The sequence below is a fragment of the Thunnus thynnus genome, chromosome 6, assembly GCF_963924715.1.
Source record: "Thunnus thynnus chromosome 6, fThuThy2.1, whole genome shotgun sequence".
Lineage (NCBI taxonomy): Eukaryota > Metazoa > Chordata > Actinopteri > Scombriformes > Scombridae > Thunnus > Thunnus thynnus.
The window spans coordinates 26,384,812-26,406,258 of record NC_089522.1 but is presented as its reverse complement, the minus strand read 5'-3'; the positions used below and the strand labels follow the sequence as shown (position 1 = coordinate 26,406,258).

The window sequence follows — 21,447 nt, the reverse complement described above, 5'->3', positions numbered from 1 at the left end:
GGTTGCAGTAGCTTTTTTTGTAATATGATATGCACCTTAACCATTAGACCAACATTAAGATGCCGCTGGAAACAGTAACTTTTCATTCTAACGCAATCTGCATGAAAACAAAAACACACACAGGCTGTTTTGCGGTTTTCTACAGGCTGAGCACATCACTTCCCAGTAGCATGAGCTGAGTATAGAGAAATTAAATAAGGAAGTGATGTCATGTTCACATTGCCAACGACCCGTGGATTACACGCACGGGACGTCCTGAGGAACTTGCCTTGCTGAGTCGGTCATTTCTTGAAACACATTTTTGTATCGACCTTTGTTTTTCTTATTTTCAATATCAACAATGAACTGGCGGGCTCAACTTCTAAATCAACATGGATGAGGAACATGAGTTTGTACAGTTCAACAGCAACTGAACAAACACCATCTGCTGATGAGGACTGTGTTATACGGTCAAAAGCTGCAGAGCAAGCGTGTACCTTTATCAATCAATGTCAAGAATGAACCATCAAGCTCAACATTTTCTTTGATCCTCATTTCCTCAAAACCTTAGAGCCACGCTAGCGCAATGTTTGTCTTTCTTCCTGTCACTTTGCTCCCGACTGAAACATCCCATGAAATTTTCATGAAATTTTTCAAGGTCCACAGACTTTTTCTTCTAGCATCACCATAAGATTTACTATATTTGTTCTTTATGAAATATCTCCACAACTACTGGACGGATTGCCATCATGATGTGGTGCCCAGAGGAGGAATCCCACTGACTCTCATGCTCCCCTGACTCTTCTAGCGCCACAATAATCTGGCAGTCAAAAGTTTCACTGATCCAGTGAAATGTCTAAAATATAAATACACTATGGTATAACTACTTTGGTGTATGACGGAAATACAAAATAATGACATTCCCATCAGCCTCGACTGTACTCTGTGTTCAGTGTTACTTTGCATTGATGAAAACATTGACCATACATGTTATTGTTATTCTTATTTTTCAGTCTTTAAGTTTAAATATTCATCCCTAAATGATATAAAAGACAATCCTCCTGACACCTATCCGGCTCATTTCTCACATTTTATGATGCCTGCTGAGTTATCATAAAAATCTCTCAGGTGACTTAACATGTTGACATTTCTGCTTACATCATCCTCGCACGGGTAAGTGATGTAATGTAACACATCTCTTCACAACATAATAAACCCTTCTCGCATAAGTGACTTCAGTCTCTCACTTCCCACTGGTGAGTTACTACATTTACATCACAATCACATCAAAAACTCATCATATCCAATATTAAAAAAAAACACATTTTGGAGCTCAACTTTGTTTTACAGTGAATATTTCAGCCTCACAGAACATCTTGTTATATGTTTACTTTGATATGGCTTTTTGTACTTTCAATGCTGTGTTTTTTCTTTAGTTTTTCCTGTGTTTTTTATTTTATTTTATCCATGCATTCATTTCCTTATGTTTATGCATCTTATTTGATTTTTATAACCTTTCCTGATACTATACATTTGTTGTTTTTATTTTTTATTTTTTTCTCTGAGGGCCATGACCGCGTAGGATGACACTCTACCAACAGAGGTAAACAGTAATCTTGTGACGTGGTCGTGGGCGTCACGTGGGCGTGACACGCCGAGAGGTTGAATGAATTCTGAATATTTAGTCACTCGGAGAACAAACTTCCTCGTCGAGCAATCCAGTACGTTTACACTGAGCTCACTGCTACTTCCTCTTCCCCTTTAAACGTGACACCTTTTGCCTTTGAATTACAATGCGATTAACATTGCATCATCGAAAGCATGTGTAAGGAACTCAAGTAAACACATCTGCAATAACAGACACGTTGGAAGTATGTAGGAAGTTGTGGATCTCCGGAGAAGCAGCAGGAATGTTTTAGGAAAGCACAACTTCCTTCTTAGCTCAGCATATTTGTCAGGGTGTTTTGTAAATTAATTCAAAGATTCATTCCAAAAGATCAATACAGGGAACTTCATATCTTTCCATAAATAAGGACTTATTCATCATGATAGTTTTCTTTGGAAGGAAAAGTCACCATAATAATAATAATTTAAAAAAACTATGACATCATTTACAACCCACAACACATATGATGATGAAACTTGTTTATTATGAGCTTTGCATTTCTCATGCATAAAAAAATTACATAGGGATAAATACAAAAAAACTGATTTCAATAAATATCAATAAATAAAATGCAATAAATATAATTTGAATAAATATCTTAGATAACGTTTAAATTATAGTTCCATTGGAAATACAATCCATGTGCACATGGAAGAAAACAAGAGTGGAAACACTTGTAGAAACAAAATTAAGCACTGACGGCTGTTCTGGACACTTTGATCAATGTGATCAGATTTAAAGACGCTTGTAACAATCTCACAGCTGCGTGTCAGTGAACACTGAATACAGCTGATGCTCTACATGCATTTCTGAGCGGATCCTTCAGTGGCGTGATTAGCCGGATCACCGACAGCGAAGACACGAGCGGTGAGGATGGAGAAGGAGAAGAGTCTGTCCAAGGTGTACTGGCACAACAAGGGCTTCTCCCATTGGCTATTGGTCTCCTCTTCACTGGTGTGGGACCCCTATAAGAGCAGAAAATCAGAAAACAATTAGCCAACCGTCCCGACCTCGAATAAATCCTGGATCTGCTCTGACTTATTAGACTTTTTGTAAAACAAAATTTAGTTTTGCTTACCTGCTGGTCATGCGTCACTCCCTTTGACTTCACACATCTGCTCATGTCCTCGTGCAGTTTGTCCAGCGCCGGCTTCACTTTGCTGACAAACTCTGAACAACTTGGAAATCTAGCAACAGTCTCGACCACAGAGTTGTAGCTTGTCAGGGCTTTGACCATCCTCTCAGTGCACGTCTGTGTGGGAGCAGGAGCGGAAAAAAACATCACAATCATGAACTCATCATGAGTAGCCTGTTATATTAATATAGTGACTTGATCCCCCCCCCAATGCAGATGCTTCTTTCCTTCCTTCCGATCCGATCATAATTCCTTTACCCACAACTGTATTTGCATATGGTCTGATGCCCCCCCCCCCCCCCCCCCCACCTCAACCCTCTAGTATATGTGTCCCTCTGCTCTGGGTCAGTAAACTCACCGTATTTTGAAACGCTAATAGAAACCACCAACACAGCACACTTTGAACAAGGACGTGAGTGATTTTCTTCAACAGTGTTTATACTGTCACAGACATAACAGTCATATAACAACATTTATGTGATATTTCTTACCGTAGACTTGAGTTTCAGGGTCTCGGGGTCACACATGTCATCGGCCCTCATCCAAACAAGTGAGGTGGAGAAATCTGCCAAATCTTTGGATCCATTTCGTGCCTACAGAACATTTAAAACAGACATGCTTTAGTACACTGTGACAGTATGTAAGGTTAGAAATATATAAGGCAATAAATACACAACACATTTAGAATCAGTATTTCTAATTTTGCTAGTTTTTGATGGTTTCAAGCAGTCTTAACGAAATCTGCCCAGTCAGTGCGTGCCAGCAATAAATGTGAATAAAATTAAAATGTGTTTTTAGACACGTTTCAACATAGTAGAATTGGTTAAATGTGTATTTATAAAAAGATGACATTCACACAAAACATAATCTTAGTGACTAAAAATATTCCAGATGCTGTATGGAAACGTGTTTATGTGTATTTTGCATGGCTATATCCAAATATATTAACTTTTAAATGTAAAAACAAACAAACAAACAAACAAACAAACAAACAAACAAAAAACGACTTACCTGTACTGACACAATTTTGGCAATGCGATTAAGCTCCATAGAGCTGTTCCGCACATCCACACAAGCATCTTGCAGACCGGCCGGAGCGCAGGATGCAGCGTTGAGGAGCAAGAAAACAGCAGCAAAAGTCGCGAAAACAAACGCCATGGTTGGGTTTTAGTGAGTAGGTGTCTCCTGTTGACTGCTGTGGTCCTTCTGTGTGAGTTGTTGGGAGTCCTGCTGGCTTTATAGTAGCCTGCGGAATGAGTCAGTGCAGGATTTTCCTGCATCCCTCAGGTGAGTTCATGAGTGCCAATTAAATATTCATGTAACAAAGAAGGCAGGAAGACCCCGAACTGATGTTTGATAGAAGAGAAAAAAAGGATGAGGATAGAATAATAATAATAAAAAACCTATATTAGGTAATTATCCGTGAGCAAAAAAGAAAAGAGAAAGCTCGACTGTTTTCAACACAAAACTCAAAAGTGAAACTTTAAACTTACTTGAGCATTGTATACTTATATTAATAATGTTCTTTATTATTTATTATTATGTATATTCATCATTGTTTAATGAGATTTTTCTCGGATCCCCAAGCATTAGTGTGGTGTGGCTGCTTTATTCATATACTTAATATTCTCATTTAAAATTATTCATACCTGTAATTTCTTATAACGAAAGTACACTATATCAACTGTTCAGAATGACACACCAATTAACCCAAATATAATCAAGTTTCACATCTATGGTTATGCCGAGGAAGTGAGATTAACCTTTACATTTCAGGGCGATAATGAAGTAAATTCTCAGCACAGATTGAACAAACTTTCCATCCGAGTCCGCGATCTGTCCCTCTTCTCTACCAGAGAAAAACCTTTGTATTTTACATACACAGACACACGCACACACAGACACACGTACACACACACACACGCGCGCGCTCACGCTCACACACACACACGTGCATAAGATATATAAATATACATAATTAATATCAATACTAATGTTGTGTTAATGTTTGTTTCATTGATTATTGGTGTTTTGACATTAATGCCAATAAAGCAAATTTGGTTCAAGTTGTTTTTCAGTGAAGGAAAACGATAAAGGGAAGACATTAGAGACGTTCGTGCTTCCTGTACATTTCCCATTTATGTTCTGTTTTTTTTTTTTTGTTTTTGTTTTTCGTCTGTAATTTAACTGACTCATGTAGAGCAATAAACATTATCAAACTAAGAGGTTTCCAAAGTGTTACAAATCACTAAATTCATTAAGAACTTTAACAGCTTTAGCAAACTTTTTGTCATTTTTTTTTTTTTAGGATTAATTTAAACTGTTGTAAAAAAGTAGAAAGAGTGCTGATAACCTTCAATTCAAATTAACACATAACAAATTTGCTAATACAAAAATACTTAATCTGCTGCTCAAAATGAATTTATTACTTATATGGGAAAATAACTGAGATTTTGTGCAAAGTCTTAAATAAATATACTAAAGATTGATGCATTTTTGTGCTTTTAAGATCAGGCAACTGATGCCTTTAAAGATCTCCTCCAGACATGTTTTAAGACTTATTGATATACTCTGATTTGAATAATAACTAGTGGCAGATATGGCTCCTCTAATCAAAAAGTTCAATTACTGTGTTAAAAATTCTTAAAATCACATCTACTCCTTCTCCACCATTGAAAAATCCAGGATCAATGAATTTACAAATAGCATTAATGAATGAATTAATGCAGGATGTATCATGTTGCTCACCATTAACAAATTATCAAATCATATGTGATCAGTTTAACAGATTAATGAATGTTAATTCACAGTTACTTATATATATATCAATCGACAGTTACTGTGAGTGTAAGATTAAAGCCTGATACGACCTGATCATGATGGATCAATACATCCATCTCGCTTTTAAATGTGAGTTTGATTAAATTACAAAGCAGCTTCATAGAGGCTGATCACATACATATAAAATTTCCTTTACAACAACTTAGAATTCAACTAATTTGGTAACATATCAATGAATGTATGAAGTAAGTGTGTCAACTTATCACATTAAGTCATAATGATTCAGTGATAATTTGTTGATGCTGAGCAACAGGAATTCACAAGACAACCTGCGTGAATTCATGCATTTAATCATCATGACTCATGCTTTAAACATTACTTAAAGATTCCCTCTAGACATGTTTGAAGGCATATAAAAAATACCCTAATAATTTGTGTTTATGTTTTTTTCCACAGAAAAGTTCAATTACTTTAAAAATCCTTAAAATGTTCATTAAGAATCCAGAATCTTCAAACAAGCGAATATTGTTTATTTTAAAAGTTAAACCGCTTGATACGAGACTTCTCCTACATCACTGTAAAGTCTATTCTCATTGTTTGTGAACTAGAGGATTCAAGTTTCCACATCACACTTGTTTATGTTGAATTTTGGACCAGGATTGGCTCCAAAATTGTTGTGATGTCACAAATCCTGCTCGGAAGTACCCACTGTAAACTCAGATTTAAAGTGAGTTTAGAGAAACTTTCCACCTTTGCCAAATGAATGTGAGAACAGCCCTCTAGTGTCAAACTCTGCACTTACATCAGTCCAAACATCGAACTTAAGGAACAAGAAGAAAAACACATTTTTGAGTGGATAGGAGTTTTGTATGTATAGCAGTTTTACCCTTAATGTAAAATTTCATCCTTCAGCAGATGAATGTGAAAACAGATAAACTCTAATGGGAAACTCTGCAGATACAGTAATGTGCAAAGGTTTTAGGCGCTTTAGATGTTCAGATTCTTATCCATAATGCAGAACCATCAGGGAGGAACCATCTGATTGGTCCCTAATTAATTCTGTAGCATGACAACGACCCCAAACATACAAACATAGTCTATCTTCTCTTGTAATTGATTTTTTTTAAAGTATTAGTACTTGCACTTAAGTAAAGGCTCTGAATACTTCTTCCATCGTTGGAAAACACTGAACCCTGTAGAGTGAGTTGAGACACTCGCAACATCTCCGGAGCTCTACCGGTGCTCTTGAACGCACCACCGTTTGCTCCGGATATGTTTCAGTTTAATTTAACGTGTTATTGTTGTGAATGAGCTGTGAGCATGGACTCCTGTGACTCCTGTTCAAGAATAGGTCGGTGTAAAGTTGTTTTATTGATATTTTAAGTCTTTCAACTCTTTGAAAGGACACCAACTTCTCAGTGACACAGATGTGTCTGGTTGATAAACTGACTGCAACGTTATGTGCAGCTCAGTTTAGCCTGTCTGTCTGGTTAGCTTGTTAAAGTAGCTAAACATTAAACGGCTGTGCAAATAGTAGAAACGAGATGCTGCTATTGTGAGTGAAGAAATGTCAGCTTTGCATCCCGTGCACATTTCACTAATCACTATTATAACTTTGGCTTGTGGGGCTTTTTATAGCAGTTAGCTTAGACGTTAGCTTCCGGGGCTAGCTACTGTTAGCCAAACTGAAGCTAAAACTCATTTGAGCTGCTGCTGCACAGAGAGCCGACACTTAAGTTTAATGTTTAAAATAAGCAACAAAATTCAATATATTCATCAGCAGGCTAGGCTTGTATTTAGAGCTGAAAAGATTAATTGATTAGTTAATCAACAGAAAATTAATTCGGCCACTATTTTGATAATCGAATAATGGGTTTAGTCATTTTTTTTAAAGGAAAAATGTCAAAAGTTTGCTAATTTTAGCTTCTCAAATGGGACTATTTACTGTTTTTCATTTTCATATATGAATAATTGTGTTTTGGATACAAATAAGACATCTGAAGAAATTATAACAGGAATTTTCACTATTTTCTGACATTTTATAGACAAAACATTTAATCAATTAATCGAAAATCAAACTAATCATTAGTTGCAGCCCTATTACTATTTACAGATGTTGTCATTCCTCTGCAGGTTGATTTCGCTGTACACATGATGAACTTTGATGGTCTCGACGCGGGGATGGGTGAGTACTCACCCAGCCTCCACGGGACTCTGGACGCAGGGATGGAGCCCTCCATGGACCCCCACCTTAACCCCAACTTACTGCAGGGTGTGGAGCTTGACCCAGAGGGGCTGGCCGTGACGGTCCCCGAGCCCGTGCACCTCATGGAGGGGATGTTTTCTGAGCTGCACAGTGCAGTCTCAGAAGTCGGCATCCCTGTCACTGCAACGCATTTTGATCTGCAGGAGGAAATGCTCTGGATGGGAAACCACAGAGTGAGAGTCTTGATTATGATGAAAATGCTCCTGAAGCATTTTGTTTTCCATTGTAATAAAAACGCAGATTGTTCAACCTTGTCATTCTGTCTCATTTTGCTTTTGCCCTTCTCTTTAGGGTCATGCAACTTCGTTCTTCGGACCTACAATGGGCCGCTATTCTTCTTTCCAAGCGCATTCGACTGATGACATCCGACACATTCAGAGTTTGGAAACAGGCGTGCTGTTCCTCTCTAAGTCTAACCTCAAGTGTCACACTCGTGGCGGCTTAGTCATGTTTGATTATCCGTAAGTGCTCTTTTGCAGAGATTGATTGTAGACATCATGCAGCTGTTACGTCATTTATTCTGTCATTTAATTTTATTAATTTATCATTAATAAAGCATGTGTGCATTGCAGAATGGAGGAAGGGGCTGATATGCATAGTCTCCTCATGACCGACAACAACACCCTGCTCATGGGCGGATTACAGAACTATGTTGTCGAAGTGGATTTGAATACTGTTCAAGAAACTCAAAAGGTGAGATATTGTAACTCCCACACTACCTATACATACTGCACAGCACCACATGCCATATTTTGCCATATAAGGTAATTTTTTCTTGTATGTTCTTGACAGTTCACTGTTGAGGTGCCTGGAGTGGCAATAATGCGCCAAACCAGTCGTTTCTTCTTCTGTGGTCACACTTCTGGCAAGGTAAGGATGATCCAGTAAGTTTGTGATGATCCAGATGTTTTTTCTGGTTTAATCCAAACCACAACACTCATGTTCCCCCTCTGTTAAAACCAGGTAACCCTTCGGGACTTGCGTACCTTCAAGATGGAACATGAGTTTGACGCGTTCTCTGGCAGCCTCTCAGACTTCGACGTCCACGGAAACCTCTTGGCTGCGTGCGGGTTCTCCAGCCGAGGACTGAACGGGTTGGCGTGTGACCGTTTCCTCATGGTGTACGACCTCCGCATGATGCGAGCCGTAACTCCGCTTCAAGTGCACGTTGACCCTCTCTTCTTGCGCTTCATTCCTACCTACACGTCACGCCTAGCGATCATCTCACAGACAGGTATCAGGCAGGGAGTCTTCAGCCTGTCTGTTTGTTGGCTGATATTTATTTCTCTTGGAGAGTTTGGTCAATGAATGTGTGCTTTTTTTTAAAACGCCAACATCAAGATTTGTATTTTAGTGTCACACTCAAGCACTGAAGTGTTTCCCATGTACGTGTTTCTTTCTCCAGGTCAGTGCCAGTTCTGTGAGCCTACTGGTCTCGCCAATATGGCCGACATTTTCCACGTCAACACCGTGGGCCAGTTGCTCATGAGTTTTGACGTATCGTCCAGCAAACAAGCTCTGGCCTTCGGGGACTCTGGGGGATGTGTGCACCTGTGGTCTGACGCTCCAGAGGTTTCGTTCAACGACTACTCTCGGGAGACAGAGTTTGCCCTGCCTTGCCTAGTGGATACTCAGCTGGACTGGAACCACGATCTGCTGCCGCTGTCTCTCATCCCCATGCCGCTGACCAGCACAGAGCCGCTGCTGTCAGACTGGCCCACTGCGCTGGCTACACCTAGCCCCAGGTAACACCGCCACAAGTGCTGTAGGTGATTCTGTACAACTGGCACTGGCAACACTGAATGAACTGATCCTACTAACAGGTATTTTCTGTCAATCCGAAGCCCGATATATCTTGTTCTTCTGTGCTGTAGAGCTCCATTCTTGTCCAGAAACTATTAAAAACACATCAGTGAGCTACACTCTTGCACTGAGTGACATGTTCCTTTATTACGGTGAACATGGCTGCTGTAGTTTATTTTGAGTCAATTAAATGCACGCTGTCATGCTGCTATTAAAACTCACTAGAGCACCAAATCTGCAGCTGAGAATAGTCCCCATTAAATGTACTATTTACTCCTGTTTGAGTAACTTAAAACCTACAGAACACAGCTGTTTCAGGCAATAATTAGTAGAGCTGCAACAATTAGTCCATTAACAGAAAATTGAGCAAATGAGCAAAAACATTTGCTGGTTACAGTGTTTCTGTGTCACACATTACAGTAAACTGATCGTTTTGGGATTTTGTTGATCAGACAAAATTTGAAGAAACTTTCTGATTTACTATAGACAAACCGTTTAATCAATTAATAGAAAACATAATCAGCAGATTAATCAATATTAAAAATAATCAGTAGTTGCAGCCCTAATAATTAGCATTTGTCACATATTAAACTATTTGTGACGTAAATATGTGTCTTCAGTGGAAACTAATGAGCCACAGACAGGCTCAGGAAGCCCGAGAGGATCGAGGGACGGACTAACACATTGTCAGTCGGTGTTGTCATACGATTCACTGACAATAACAAAAATATGTATCACGAATGGAGATGTATGATCTCACTCTTCACACCACAGACACATCTAGTTACCGTGTGGAACTAGTTCATTTCTCCTTTCTGCAGTCATGTTTGGCTAACTGTCTGGAAGTGATGTCAGTGTTTTATTGTATTTCATATTGCAGTTGATATATGTAACTGGGACACATTTCCACTGATTTAATCACATTTCATATCGCTAATTAATGGGTATAAAATCTGACTTAATTTATTTATGTTTGTTTTGCTGCCTAGATTTGATAATTTATCGACTATAATTCTAGATTGGGTGTGTCCAAATCTGAATATGAGCTGCCATTTTTCTGTTTTCTGTTTTCAAGCATCTCCAAAAGTAGACAAATACACTTAGTTGCCAGTTTATCAGCTAAAACTAATTCAGTATAATAAAACAGCCGTGTAATAAATTTTATCTTCATGAAATGTTTTTGTTGAAATAGTTTTAGAGGTGATACCTCATCGATATAAAACATTAGAAACAGCTCTCAGTATAAGGGTGCATAGCTGTTGTAGTAAATTGCATTAGTGTATATATCACCTACAGCGTTTGGCAAGTGGCTTCACAGTTTGTTTGTTTTTTAACTGCTACTATTTTATGAAATGTTTCTTTTCCTGCAGACGGGCTCCTCCTGTGGACCCGGAAATCCTGCGCACGATGAAGACTGTCGGGTTCATCGGTTACGCAGCAAATCCTCGGACTCGCCCTCGGAACCAGGCGAGTAAAAAAAAAACATGTCATAATGTTTACAACAGCCTTTTACATTATCAAACATTTGGTAGGTTAGAAGAAATTTAAAATAACTAAATATATAAATACATGGGCAGATTTCTACAAGGTGTCATTTAGAAAACATCCATATGTTTCCTGTGTTCAGTGTCATGTTCACACATAGATCTCAACCATCCAAATATATTTTCTGTGTTGGTTTCAGGTTCCCTATAAAATTAAAGACGTGGAGCTCGATTATGATAATTACAACCAGGTTCCTGAATCACCAATTGGACGTGATGAAGAGCCACACCTCTACATGGTGCCAAAAAAGTACAGAAAGGTTGGACTTGTCATATTTCATTATGGTTTTAATATAAAAGGAGAAAAAAAATAGCTTTTGTTTGCAGAGACATGTGTTGATGACATCTTTGTGCTCGATCAGGTCACCATTAAATACTCTAAACTTGGACTCGAGGACTTTGACTTCAAACATTACAACAGAACTTTGTTTGCTGGTCTGGAGCCTCACATCCCCAACGCCTACTGTAACTGCATGATCCAGGTAAGAAACTATGAAGGTTTTAGTGTGTATTACAGATATGTTGTTTTCTTTTGTACCCATGCAGAGTTGTTCTCTTGTTTATGTGTTGAAACATTAGGTTTTATATTTCCTGGAGCCGATTCGGTGTCTCGTGCGGAATCATTTGTGCCAGAAGGAGTTTTGTTTGGCCTGTGAGCTTGGCTTCCTCTTCCACATGTTGGATTTGTCTCGAGGAGATCCGTGTCAGGTAGCTGTTTGTCGCTTCTTCTCTAAATAACAGTAGGTTGATAATGCAGAAGAGTTGAAACTTTCACCCACATCTACCGTGTAGATTTCTGAACGCAGCCTCTCCTGTCTCCTCCCCTCAAGGCCAGTAACTTCCTCCGAGCGTTTCGTACCATCCCTGAAGCGTCGGCGCTGGGCCTGATCCTCGCAGACTCGGACGAACAAACAGGGAAGGCCAGACTCGGTCGCTTAATCCAAAGCTGGAACCGCTTCATCCTCACCCAGCTCCACCAGGAGACGCAGGAGCAGGAGGGTCCACAGGCCTACAGAGGAGCCAGCAGCAGGTCAGAGCAGCCAGTAGAGCGGTGTTTGACCTGTTCCTGGTCTGCTAAGGATCTAGATTCATTCAGCTCAGATACTAACAAATCTCTTATCAAACCTCTTGTCTATTGTAATGGGAAATTGCTGATCACTCAATAAACACACAAAGAGAGCATTGTCAGGTTATGAAATAATGTAATCAAATAATACAATCAGAAGTATAATGCATCATAGTTCTGGAGACAAAGATACATACCACCTAGCTATCTTTTCTTTGTCTGAAAGGTTGGCACTTAACCAGTCCCTTAAATACTGCTCGTACAGAATTTAAGACATCTGTTTACTAACCTTACAGGTCAGCAACCAACCCTCAGATAGAAACATAAGTCAAAAGTTCAGCTAACCTAGGAACAGTCTTTCTTCACGACCATATATGACAGTACATAAGCATGCACCAAGTAGCATCACAAAATAACATTACTACTATATTAAATTAAGGACAAACCACACTATCCTCTAAAGCTTATCAGTTTTACACATAAACATCTACATAACTATAATTTATCTTATCACTGGCTCAGGTAAGGGTATAACAGAATAAACTTAACTGTTAGACACACAACTGCCTCATCTTACACAGCAAAGAACTAAGTTTAGAATAGGTATAGCACAGAAGAATTTAGAACATGTGTGAAACACAAACTAACACTAAACTGAACTTAAACACTGTCTGAAACATGTATGATATATTGAAGAAATACATCAAATGATAACCTGTTATTCAGTTTTCTTTTACACTATTCTCACTGTTTTCATTTGCAAAGAGAAATAGAAAACATGTAGGTATCAGCGTCTCATTTTCAGCCGACTGTCTGTGGCTTTCTCAGAAACGAGTTTAAACATAATCGTGTCGATGCTGCATTTGTCACAGTTCTCTGGGCTCCTCTGGTGAGTCTGCCATCGGAAAGCTGTTCGGATGTGAAGTAGAGAACAGCAGCCTGTGTCGCTGCGGGAAGGAGACGGTCCGCTCCTCCCTCACGTTGCTCTTCACCATGCACTACCCTGAACAAAACTCTCAAGGTGAGCTCAAGGTGTTGTTTTTACACTTGCTATGCATGAATAGTCTTACATCTGCAGAATTTTGACATTCATATACCTGAGGTGGAGCTCTGCAAGAATGGATAACCTGTGTGTATATATATATGTATATTCTGTATTTGTTGACTGCATTATATTCGTTTCACTGCACTCAGAAAAGACAATAAAGGAGTACGACTTCGCTGAGATCCTGAAGAAGAGCATCTGTCTGGAGCAGAGCACTCAGGCGTGGTGTGAGAACTGTGAGAAGTATCAGCCCACAGTGAGTTACAGCTAAGACATAACAGCAGCTCACAATTAAACAAAAAATTACTTTTCCAGTCTGATCGAGCTCCGTTCAGCATTGTGAGAGTGTTTTTTTTTTTTGTGTGTGTGCTGCTGTAGGTGCAGACACGAAACATTCGATGTCTACCGGACGTTCTGGTCATCAACTGTGAGGTGAACAGCGCTAAAGAGGCTGAATTCTGGAAAGTTCAGGCAGAGGTAATGTCACTCATTATCACTTCAAAATGTATTATAATTTTTTGTTTGTCACATTATTTTAATTATCCTTTGTTTGTTCACTCAGTACGCCTTCAATAAAGCCAAGCAAAAAGAGGCGATGGAACCTGCGAAACCTAAAGAACCGCCACCCATGCCCACCGAGTGGTGTTTGGAGTAAGATCCCTTTTTAATATCACATAACAACATCTGTATCAGTTGAGTCAGTGGGTACGTCTCAAGTCTCTTATTTTATGGCTCCTCGCTCCTCGCCTGAACCGGAAGTTTTTCCTGATGCGCCATTTTGACGAGTGTCCCAAGTCTCTTAAATTGCATCCACGTTTCCCTCACTTGCGTCTTTTCCTTGCGTCTTAGTCCGTGGATGCAAGGAGAGACGCAAGGAAACCAAGCGAGGAGAGAGGAAACGAGGAAATTTGTTTTAAGAGACGCGAGACGTCCTCTCCTCTGAAGCGTCATGTGAAGCGACGTCCATTTCTGATGACGGCGACAGCTGATCACAGTTGAATCAGCTGTCAGTCGGCTTTAACAGCTGTAGAAACCATTTCTACTCGCAGAATGCATTTATACTATTTATCGATCATTTCCATCTGTATTTTTTGATAACCCTGATAGTGAATTCATCATTCAATAACCCAGAATATGATCAGGGTGTCTTCTGAACACTGGAAAATATGTATTTATTTATTTATTATAATGTTTCAGGGCAAATGGAAATGATGTAACTCATATCAAACCCAACACAGAATTTTCAGCCTCACATGTGACTCGCTTCTCTGAGCAAAATAAGAGACTTGGGATGCTCGTCAAAATAGTGCATCAGGAACAACTTCCAGTTCAGGCGAGGAGCCATAAAATAAGAGACTTGAGACGTACCCAGTGTGTGGCACCACTTTTATCCTCACTATATTGTACCCTCTTGTGTAGTGGGGAGGAGTTATGCAGTATGGAGGGCTTCACCTTCGACACTCGGGCGGAGGATCTGAGACACGTCTGGATCCCGCTCACTCTGAAGATGTCCATCAGCAAAAATCAGGGACTGGAGATCTGCAGCTGGCCTGAAGGAGAGGAGGTGATTGATTCTTTAATTTCTCTCGCTGACTGTGTAATTCATTCGGAGTTACATGCAACTACTCACCCGTTACGTCATCTCCACCTAGTTGAGTTCTGCCGAAGAGGCGGAGGGCGCTTCTCTGTATGACTTGGTGGTCACGGTGCCGCACATCCTCGACGCTCGCACAGGCGGAAACTTGGTCGCACACATCAAAGTGGGAGAAACGTATCATCAAAGAAAAGAGGTTAGTGAAGTTTAGATGAGGAAATACAGACTGAGAGAGACTTTCTTCTTCAAAGTCAATGAAATTTTATCACTTATCTTGTTCTGCAATCAATAACAGAGACAATTATGCAAAAAAAAAAAGAAGTGACATCACGGAACAAATCAACAATATCCTGCTCCCTGTTATAATAACGCCAATGTTTATTTCTGATCATATGTTCTTATATTTGTTCAGTAGTAAAGTGTAGTTGATGTTTTATATTGTTTGAGTATCGACGTTTAGAATGACGTATGTGTTTGTTTTAGGGCGTCACACACCAGCAGTGGTACCTTTTCAATGATTTCTTAATTGAGCCAATCGACAAGGTAAATATTTGACTTCTTATTTGATTTATTCTAATGAGATATCATGTTTGCGCTCATGTAAAATGTATTGTTACTCTTTGCTTTGTCGAAGGCTGAAGCTGCTCAGTTTGACGTGAGCTGGAAGGTGCCGGCCATTCTGTATTACGCCAAGAGGAACTATCATACCAAATACGACCTCCGCAGTGAGTTTTAGGATATTAAATCTGGAGTTTTTAGTTTTTTTTTTCTGCATTCAGCGCATTCATTTATCTGCTCACGCTTTGCTGTTTTTATCTCAGTTAAAAATCCCATCGATGCCAGCGTGCTCCTGACTGAGGCCTCGTTGGCTCGGAAGCAGAGGAAGAGTCACGCCACTTTCATCCCCCTCATGGTCAGCGAGATGCCGCAGGCTGGTGATTTGGTGGGGCTGGACGCAGAGTTTGTCACACTCAACCAGGTGAGTCTGGATTATAATGCGACTCTCTGCATTAGGGCTGCAACTAACGATTATTTTCATTATCAAGTAATCCGTCGATTATTTTCTTGATTAATTGATGAGTCATTTTGTCCGTAAAATGTCAGAAAATGGTGAAAAATGTTTCCAAGATGCAAATGTTTTGTCCCCACAAACAACCCAAAGATATTCAGTTTATCATAGAAGACTAAAGAAACGAGAAAATATTCACATTAAAGAAGCTGGAACCAGAGAATTTTAGTATTTTTTTCTTTAAAAAATTACTCAAAACGATTAATTGATTAACAAAATAGTTGGCAATTCAATTTTTGGTCGGGATGTGTTTGAAATGAAATAGTTGTTAGTATAGTATGTTGTCCAGCTACATCTAAAGACAAAAGTATTTATTACTGTTCTGAATGTTCACACTTGACAGCAGGACAAAACACCTGCGCTTATAGACAGAAGTGTGACAAGTAATCGTAATCTTACAAATGGAAATAACGGCGCATGCTTTTGGACAGACTCTTGAAACATATTTATGGTGTTTCACTCGGTTATACACATGAACAGTGACAGAAATAGTCGTGTGAAGAAGGAAGAAAAGAGCTTGAGAGAGACGTTCAAATCAAAACATCCGAAAGATGTTGGGAGGGGGGGTTGGAAGGGGGTTTGGGGGAAGGAAGTTTCAGACGCTGTTCGATGATTTGACAAGCACTTCCTTTGGAGTTACTGATACCTGAATCCATCATCTCTGGAGCTACACGAGTTCTCACGCTGGTCTTTGATCAAATGAGTTTTAAAGTCTGTTACTGGTTTTAATACTTTTGAACCAAAGCTGATCATTTATCCCATTATTAAGTACAGTCTACAGCTTATAAATAACATAATTTGACTTTTATCCACAGCCTTCCATGCAGCTAGCTTAGCTTGAAAAAATACCATCATAAAGCTCCTTGAGACGAAAAGGCAGTGCGGTTGAGGGAGACAACTTTTTGCATTTCCTGAATTGCATCTAGATGTTTGAACAGGACAAATTGAGCCGGTCAGGAGGTGAATCAGAGCGACATCTTAAATACGAGAATTAAAGAATAACTTCTCTAATACTGTCAGGAAAGACGGTGGCATACTGATGTTCTAAAGAAGGGAATTATTGTCCTGATATATTAGAAAAATGCTCCTACTAATACGGTTTTTGTTATTGTTGTTAACAGATTTTAAATAAACTTGACTCATGAATATACTGTGTGTGTGTGTGTGTGTGTGTGTGTGTGTGTGTGTGTGTGTGTGTGTGTGTGTGTGTTTGTGTGTGTGTGTGTACAGGAAGAGGCAGAACTGCGCAGCGATGGCACCAAGTCGACCATCAAGCCCAGTCAGATGTCTGTTGCCCGTATCACCTGTGTGAGGGGTCAGGGGCCCAATGAGGGGGTGCCCTTCATCGATGACTACATCTCTACCCAGGAGCAGGTGAGGGGTTGCAGAAATGGCCTAACATCAGAAAAAACAAATTATTGTTATAAAGGAAATTCACAGGATACCAAAAATATGCACAGATGACACTTTTTCCCATTACTACCTCTATCATGTTGCCTCCATTGTCATTAGACAGTGTTTCCTTTTGTTAGTGCTCATAATACATTTGATTAGTCAGAAGAAGAAGACAGTATGATAATCTGGTTCATTTGAGAGCAGTAATTTCAATTAATTCTGGAAAAATCTGACATGAACAGCACCTGACTATTGTTTTAGGACAGACTTGAAAAAATCATGAACTTATCCTTTAATCCTTTGTTGCTGCTGCTCATGTTTCTACCGTTAACACCTTGAATGAATGTGAATATTTGTTTTAACAGGTGGTGGACTATTTGACGCAGTATTCTGGCATCAAACCGGGTGACCTGGATGCAAAGATTTCTTCAAAGCATTTGACCACTTTGAAGTCCACCTACCTGAAGCTGCGCTTCCTCATCGACACGGGAGTTCGCTTTGTTGGTCACGGCTTGCAGAAGGACTTTCGGGTCATTAACTTATTGGTATGTTCACAACAAGTCAGATTTGTTTTGTATCCTGATAGTTTATAGTCGATTGTGTAAGTGCATGGCACAATTATATCTCATTACATCTTACATGTCTTTGAGCAGTCGTGACAAAAGTCTGTTTCTTTGCTGTTTTTAAGGTTCTGAAAGATCAAGTCGTCGACACTGTCTACCTGTTCCATTTGCCTCGCAAGAGGATGATTTCTCTGAGATTTCTCGCCTGGTACTTTCTCGGTAAGTTAAAAAAAAAAAAAAAATCAAAAAGGCAGCAGGTGCAGGACTAAAGCAAATAAGATCATGCAATCGCAGATCTGCCTCCAATTATTAATTGATCGTCAAATGTTTTCGCCTCATAATTCTGAGGATGAGCAGGTGACTTCAACATCAGTTGGTCAGTAAATTTCCAGTTTGTAGTTATGCAAACTCATTTTTTCTTTTGATTTGGATAATTAGTATTGAGGTTTGTCTACTTCCTCAAAGTTCATACATAATATAAATGATTGTGTGTTTTGGCACCAAAGCATTAAGGTGTTAATTCCTGATAACCTGCAGTGTAAATGATGCTGAACGGCTGAATGACTAGTCATTTTTTTATCCTTGTCATTGTGTGGCTGCTGTTGACAGACCTCAACATCCAAGGGGAAACCCATGACAGCATAGAGGATGCACGCACCGCTCTGCAGCTGTACAGAAAGTACCTGGAGTTGAGTCGTGGAGGTGGCTCCGATGAAGTGAGGAAGGTCCTGAAGGGACTCTATGAAAAAGGCCGCCAGTTCGACTGGAAAGTCCCGGAGACAGACACAGGAGATGGTCAAGGTAGCCCAAAAAGTACGAAATAATGTTGAATTAGATGTAGGTTTATGTTAACAATGAGTTTAGAGTGGAGGGCAACAATAGAAACACTGTGAGTGGATTGAAAGCACTCTTCTTCCTCCAACAGGTGCTGCTGCTGTGTTTCCCTCTGTGATGGGGCTGTGAGCTGCACTGTGACACATTCCCACTGGAAAGACTGAAACCAGTCACTTATTTTGTAATTTTTATCATTGATTTTCTCAATGTGTACAGTGTTTATGGAGGTCTTTGTTGCCTGCACAGTCCACCTGCAGCTCTTTTCACTGCCAACTCAGTGTCTGAACAGTTTTAATTATGTCAAAGTTTGTACCTTTCATTTAGGAAATGTTTTTGGAAAAAGGAAAATAATTGTATTTTATAACGTGTGAGCCTTTTTAAAAAAAAACAAACAGACAAAACAAAAATAAAACTGTGTGATTTTGGTGCATGTAAATAAATAAAGCTATCATGAGCTCACTGTTACACAAACGAGGCTTCTTGTTTTCAACCTCTGAATAATTGCACTGCTGTTTACACTGCTTCGAATTATCACATTCAGAACTTTATTTTGATAGTTGTGTTTTTATTAAAGAACCCTGGACTGAATCTGTGGACAAAAATGTTAAATTAAACGTCAAGCAGTGAGGAAACTGGCATGACTGCAGGTCAATTTATAATTGGCAAGGAATCTCTCATGACATTAATTCTGTTACAAATTGATTTCCAATGAACCAAGGTAATGAAGTCTGATACATCCCTGCCCTCATCCAAAAGAGAAAATCCAATCCAAAAAGAAAACCAACGGAATATGTACAACCTGAAACCTGTGAAGGTTTTTAACAGCAATACCTGCCTTAAAATAAGCTTTATTAACATTTGATCATTCATCCCCGAATATAGTTTCAATATTTTTGGACTCTGTGAAACCTGGTTATTCACAGATAACGCTCTGCCTTTGGCTGAAGCGTCACTGCCTAATTATCTCTACTCACATATCACCCGTGACATCATAAAGGGTGGCGGTGTTGCACTAATCTACAGCTCAATCACTCTTCATCCCAGAACTGACGTTTGCTTCTTATCATTTGAGGTGCTTTTAACGTCCTTCTCTCTGCCCTCACCTTTCCTGTCTTTCTACATTGCTGTCCTATATCATCCCCCTGCCTACTCACAATGCCTGGTTGAATTTTCAGAGTTAATATAACTATAAGTTTTAACAGGCAAGGCAAGTTTATGTGTATAGCACATTTCAACAACAAGGCAGTTCAAAGTGCTTTACATAGAGCATAAAAGGATATAAAATAGAATATAAAAGCAACACAAGTAAAAAGACATAAAAACAATTAAAAAGTGTTAAGTTTGGAAATAAAAAGAAGCTAAAAAGGGAATAAGACAGATAAAACAAGAGAATAAAAGTTACAGTGCAGTGTAAAATATTAACCCCTAATGTGGTTTAATGAAAGGCAAACAGGAAAGTCTTCAGCTGCGATTTAAAAGAGCTGAGAGTTGCACCAGATCTAAAATCTAGTTTTCGGTTTGTAGTTTGTTCCAGATATGTGGAGCATAAAAACTGAACGCTGCTTCACCATGTTTAGTTTTTACTCTGGGGACAGAAAGCAGACCTGTCCCAGACGACCTGAGAGGTCTAGATGGTTCATAATGTAGCAGCAGATCAGAGATGTATTTAAATCATTCAGTGCTTTATAAACCAACAGCAATATCTTAAAGTCAATTCTTTGACAGACAGGAAGCCAGTGTCTTGGTCTTAGTGAGGATATAATATTCATTTTACAGGTAAACTATGCAGAATTGTCTTAACTCTTGAACAGGCAGGAGTAGAAAATGAGTTGTAAAAAATAATTTAATTTTATTATTTATCTCATTTTCATTTGCACCAAAGTAAAACATTTCCAAACATATTTTTTAAAATATTTTGCATATTTTGGATTTAATGAGTTGTATCTCCCAGGATGCTTTGCCCTTTTAAGGTATAAAAATGGTCATAATGGTAAACATTTTAATGTTTTATTTGATGAAGACAAGTGATACATTTTTGTTTACCCTGGTCATTAACATCACACATACTAGTATTGAAACTGATTTTATCATTTCTATCAGCCCATTTGTCCAGTAATACACTTCTTGATGAGTTTCAGTCTGGTTTCACATCCAAATACCAAAACTACACTGACTAAGGTAACTAACAACCCATCAATTGCAATGGACTCCGATCTTTCATCTGTCTCGCTGTTACTAGATTTAAGTGCCGCCTTTGACACAGTGGACCAGGACACCCTCCTCCACTGTCTTGAGAACCTTATAGGTCTCAAGGGGGGCACTTTCTAGTTCCTGTTCATGCCTGAGTAATAGAACACAACGCAGTGTATACAATAATACTCCCTGCTCTAAGGCCAAATACGGTGTTCCGTCAATGAATCCTCATAGCTGGTTAAACTAGAGACGTGCTTGTTAGAAGTCCATCACTGGATGTGCAATTATTTCCTGCACACAAGACCGAAAAGTTGCTTGTTGGTCCAGCTAGATTCACATTGCTTTTTACAGATTTTGTCATTAATCTTGATGGCTGCACAATTTCTCAGACCCATGCAGTTAAGAATCTGAGAATAGTGTTCGATCCCTCTCTTACATTTGAGCCACACATCAAGTACATTACGAGAACTGCCCTTTTCCACCTTCGCAAAATAGCCCAAATATTCCCCATTTT

The 21,447-nt window shown here is 39.2% G+C and overlaps 1 protein-coding gene across 3 annotated transcripts; it reads left to right on the top strand.

Annotated features, from left to right (window-relative positions):
- The first annotated feature begins 6,787 nt into the window (after positions 1-6,787).
- Positions 6,788-19,211, top strand: pan2 (poly(A) specific ribonuclease subunit PAN2). 3 transcript variants are annotated; one of them, XM_067593050.1, is made up of 26 exons: positions 6,788-6,912; positions 7,695-8,000; positions 8,119-8,288; positions 8,400-8,520; positions 8,620-8,697; positions 8,791-9,061; positions 9,233-9,572; positions 11,001-11,097; positions 11,315-11,434; positions 11,537-11,656; positions 11,754-11,882; positions 12,005-12,204; positions 13,113-13,261; positions 13,435-13,541; positions 13,664-13,762; positions 13,848-13,936; positions 14,705-14,849; positions 14,938-15,075; positions 15,363-15,422; positions 15,514-15,604; positions 15,701-15,858; positions 17,179-17,322; positions 17,709-17,888; positions 18,032-18,125; positions 18,516-18,707; positions 18,832-19,211. In XM_067593050.1, the coding sequence occupies exons 2-26, from the start codon at positions 7,713-7,715 to the stop codon at positions 18,867-18,869; spliced, it is 3,618 nt and encodes a 1,205-aa protein (XP_067449151.1). In that variant the 5' UTR covers positions 6,788-6,912; positions 7,695-7,712; the 3' UTR covers positions 18,870-19,211. The 3 variants fall into 3 exon arrangements, with proteins under 3 accessions (XP_067449151.1, XP_067449149.1, XP_067449150.1); XM_067593048.1 differs by having other exon boundaries at positions 18,516-18,719; XM_067593049.1 differs by lacking the exon at positions 6,788-6,912 and adding an exon at positions 7,095-7,116 and having other exon boundaries at positions 18,516-18,719.
- Positions 19,212-21,447: the final 2,236 nt, after the last annotated feature.

Coding starts and splice junctions, on each gene's coding strand:
- pan2 (XM_067593048.1), top strand. CDS start 7,713: ATGATGAACTTTGATGGTCTCGACGCGGGGATGGGTGAGTACTCACCC. Junction 12,205..13,112: donor TACAGAGGAGCCAGCAGCAG/GTCAGAGCAGCC, acceptor CATTTGTCACAG/TTCTCTGGGCTCCTCTGGTG. Junction 13,937..14,704: donor CCCACCGAGTGGTGTTTGGA/GTAAGATCCCTT, acceptor CCTCTTGTGTAG/TGGGGAGGAGTTATGCAGTA.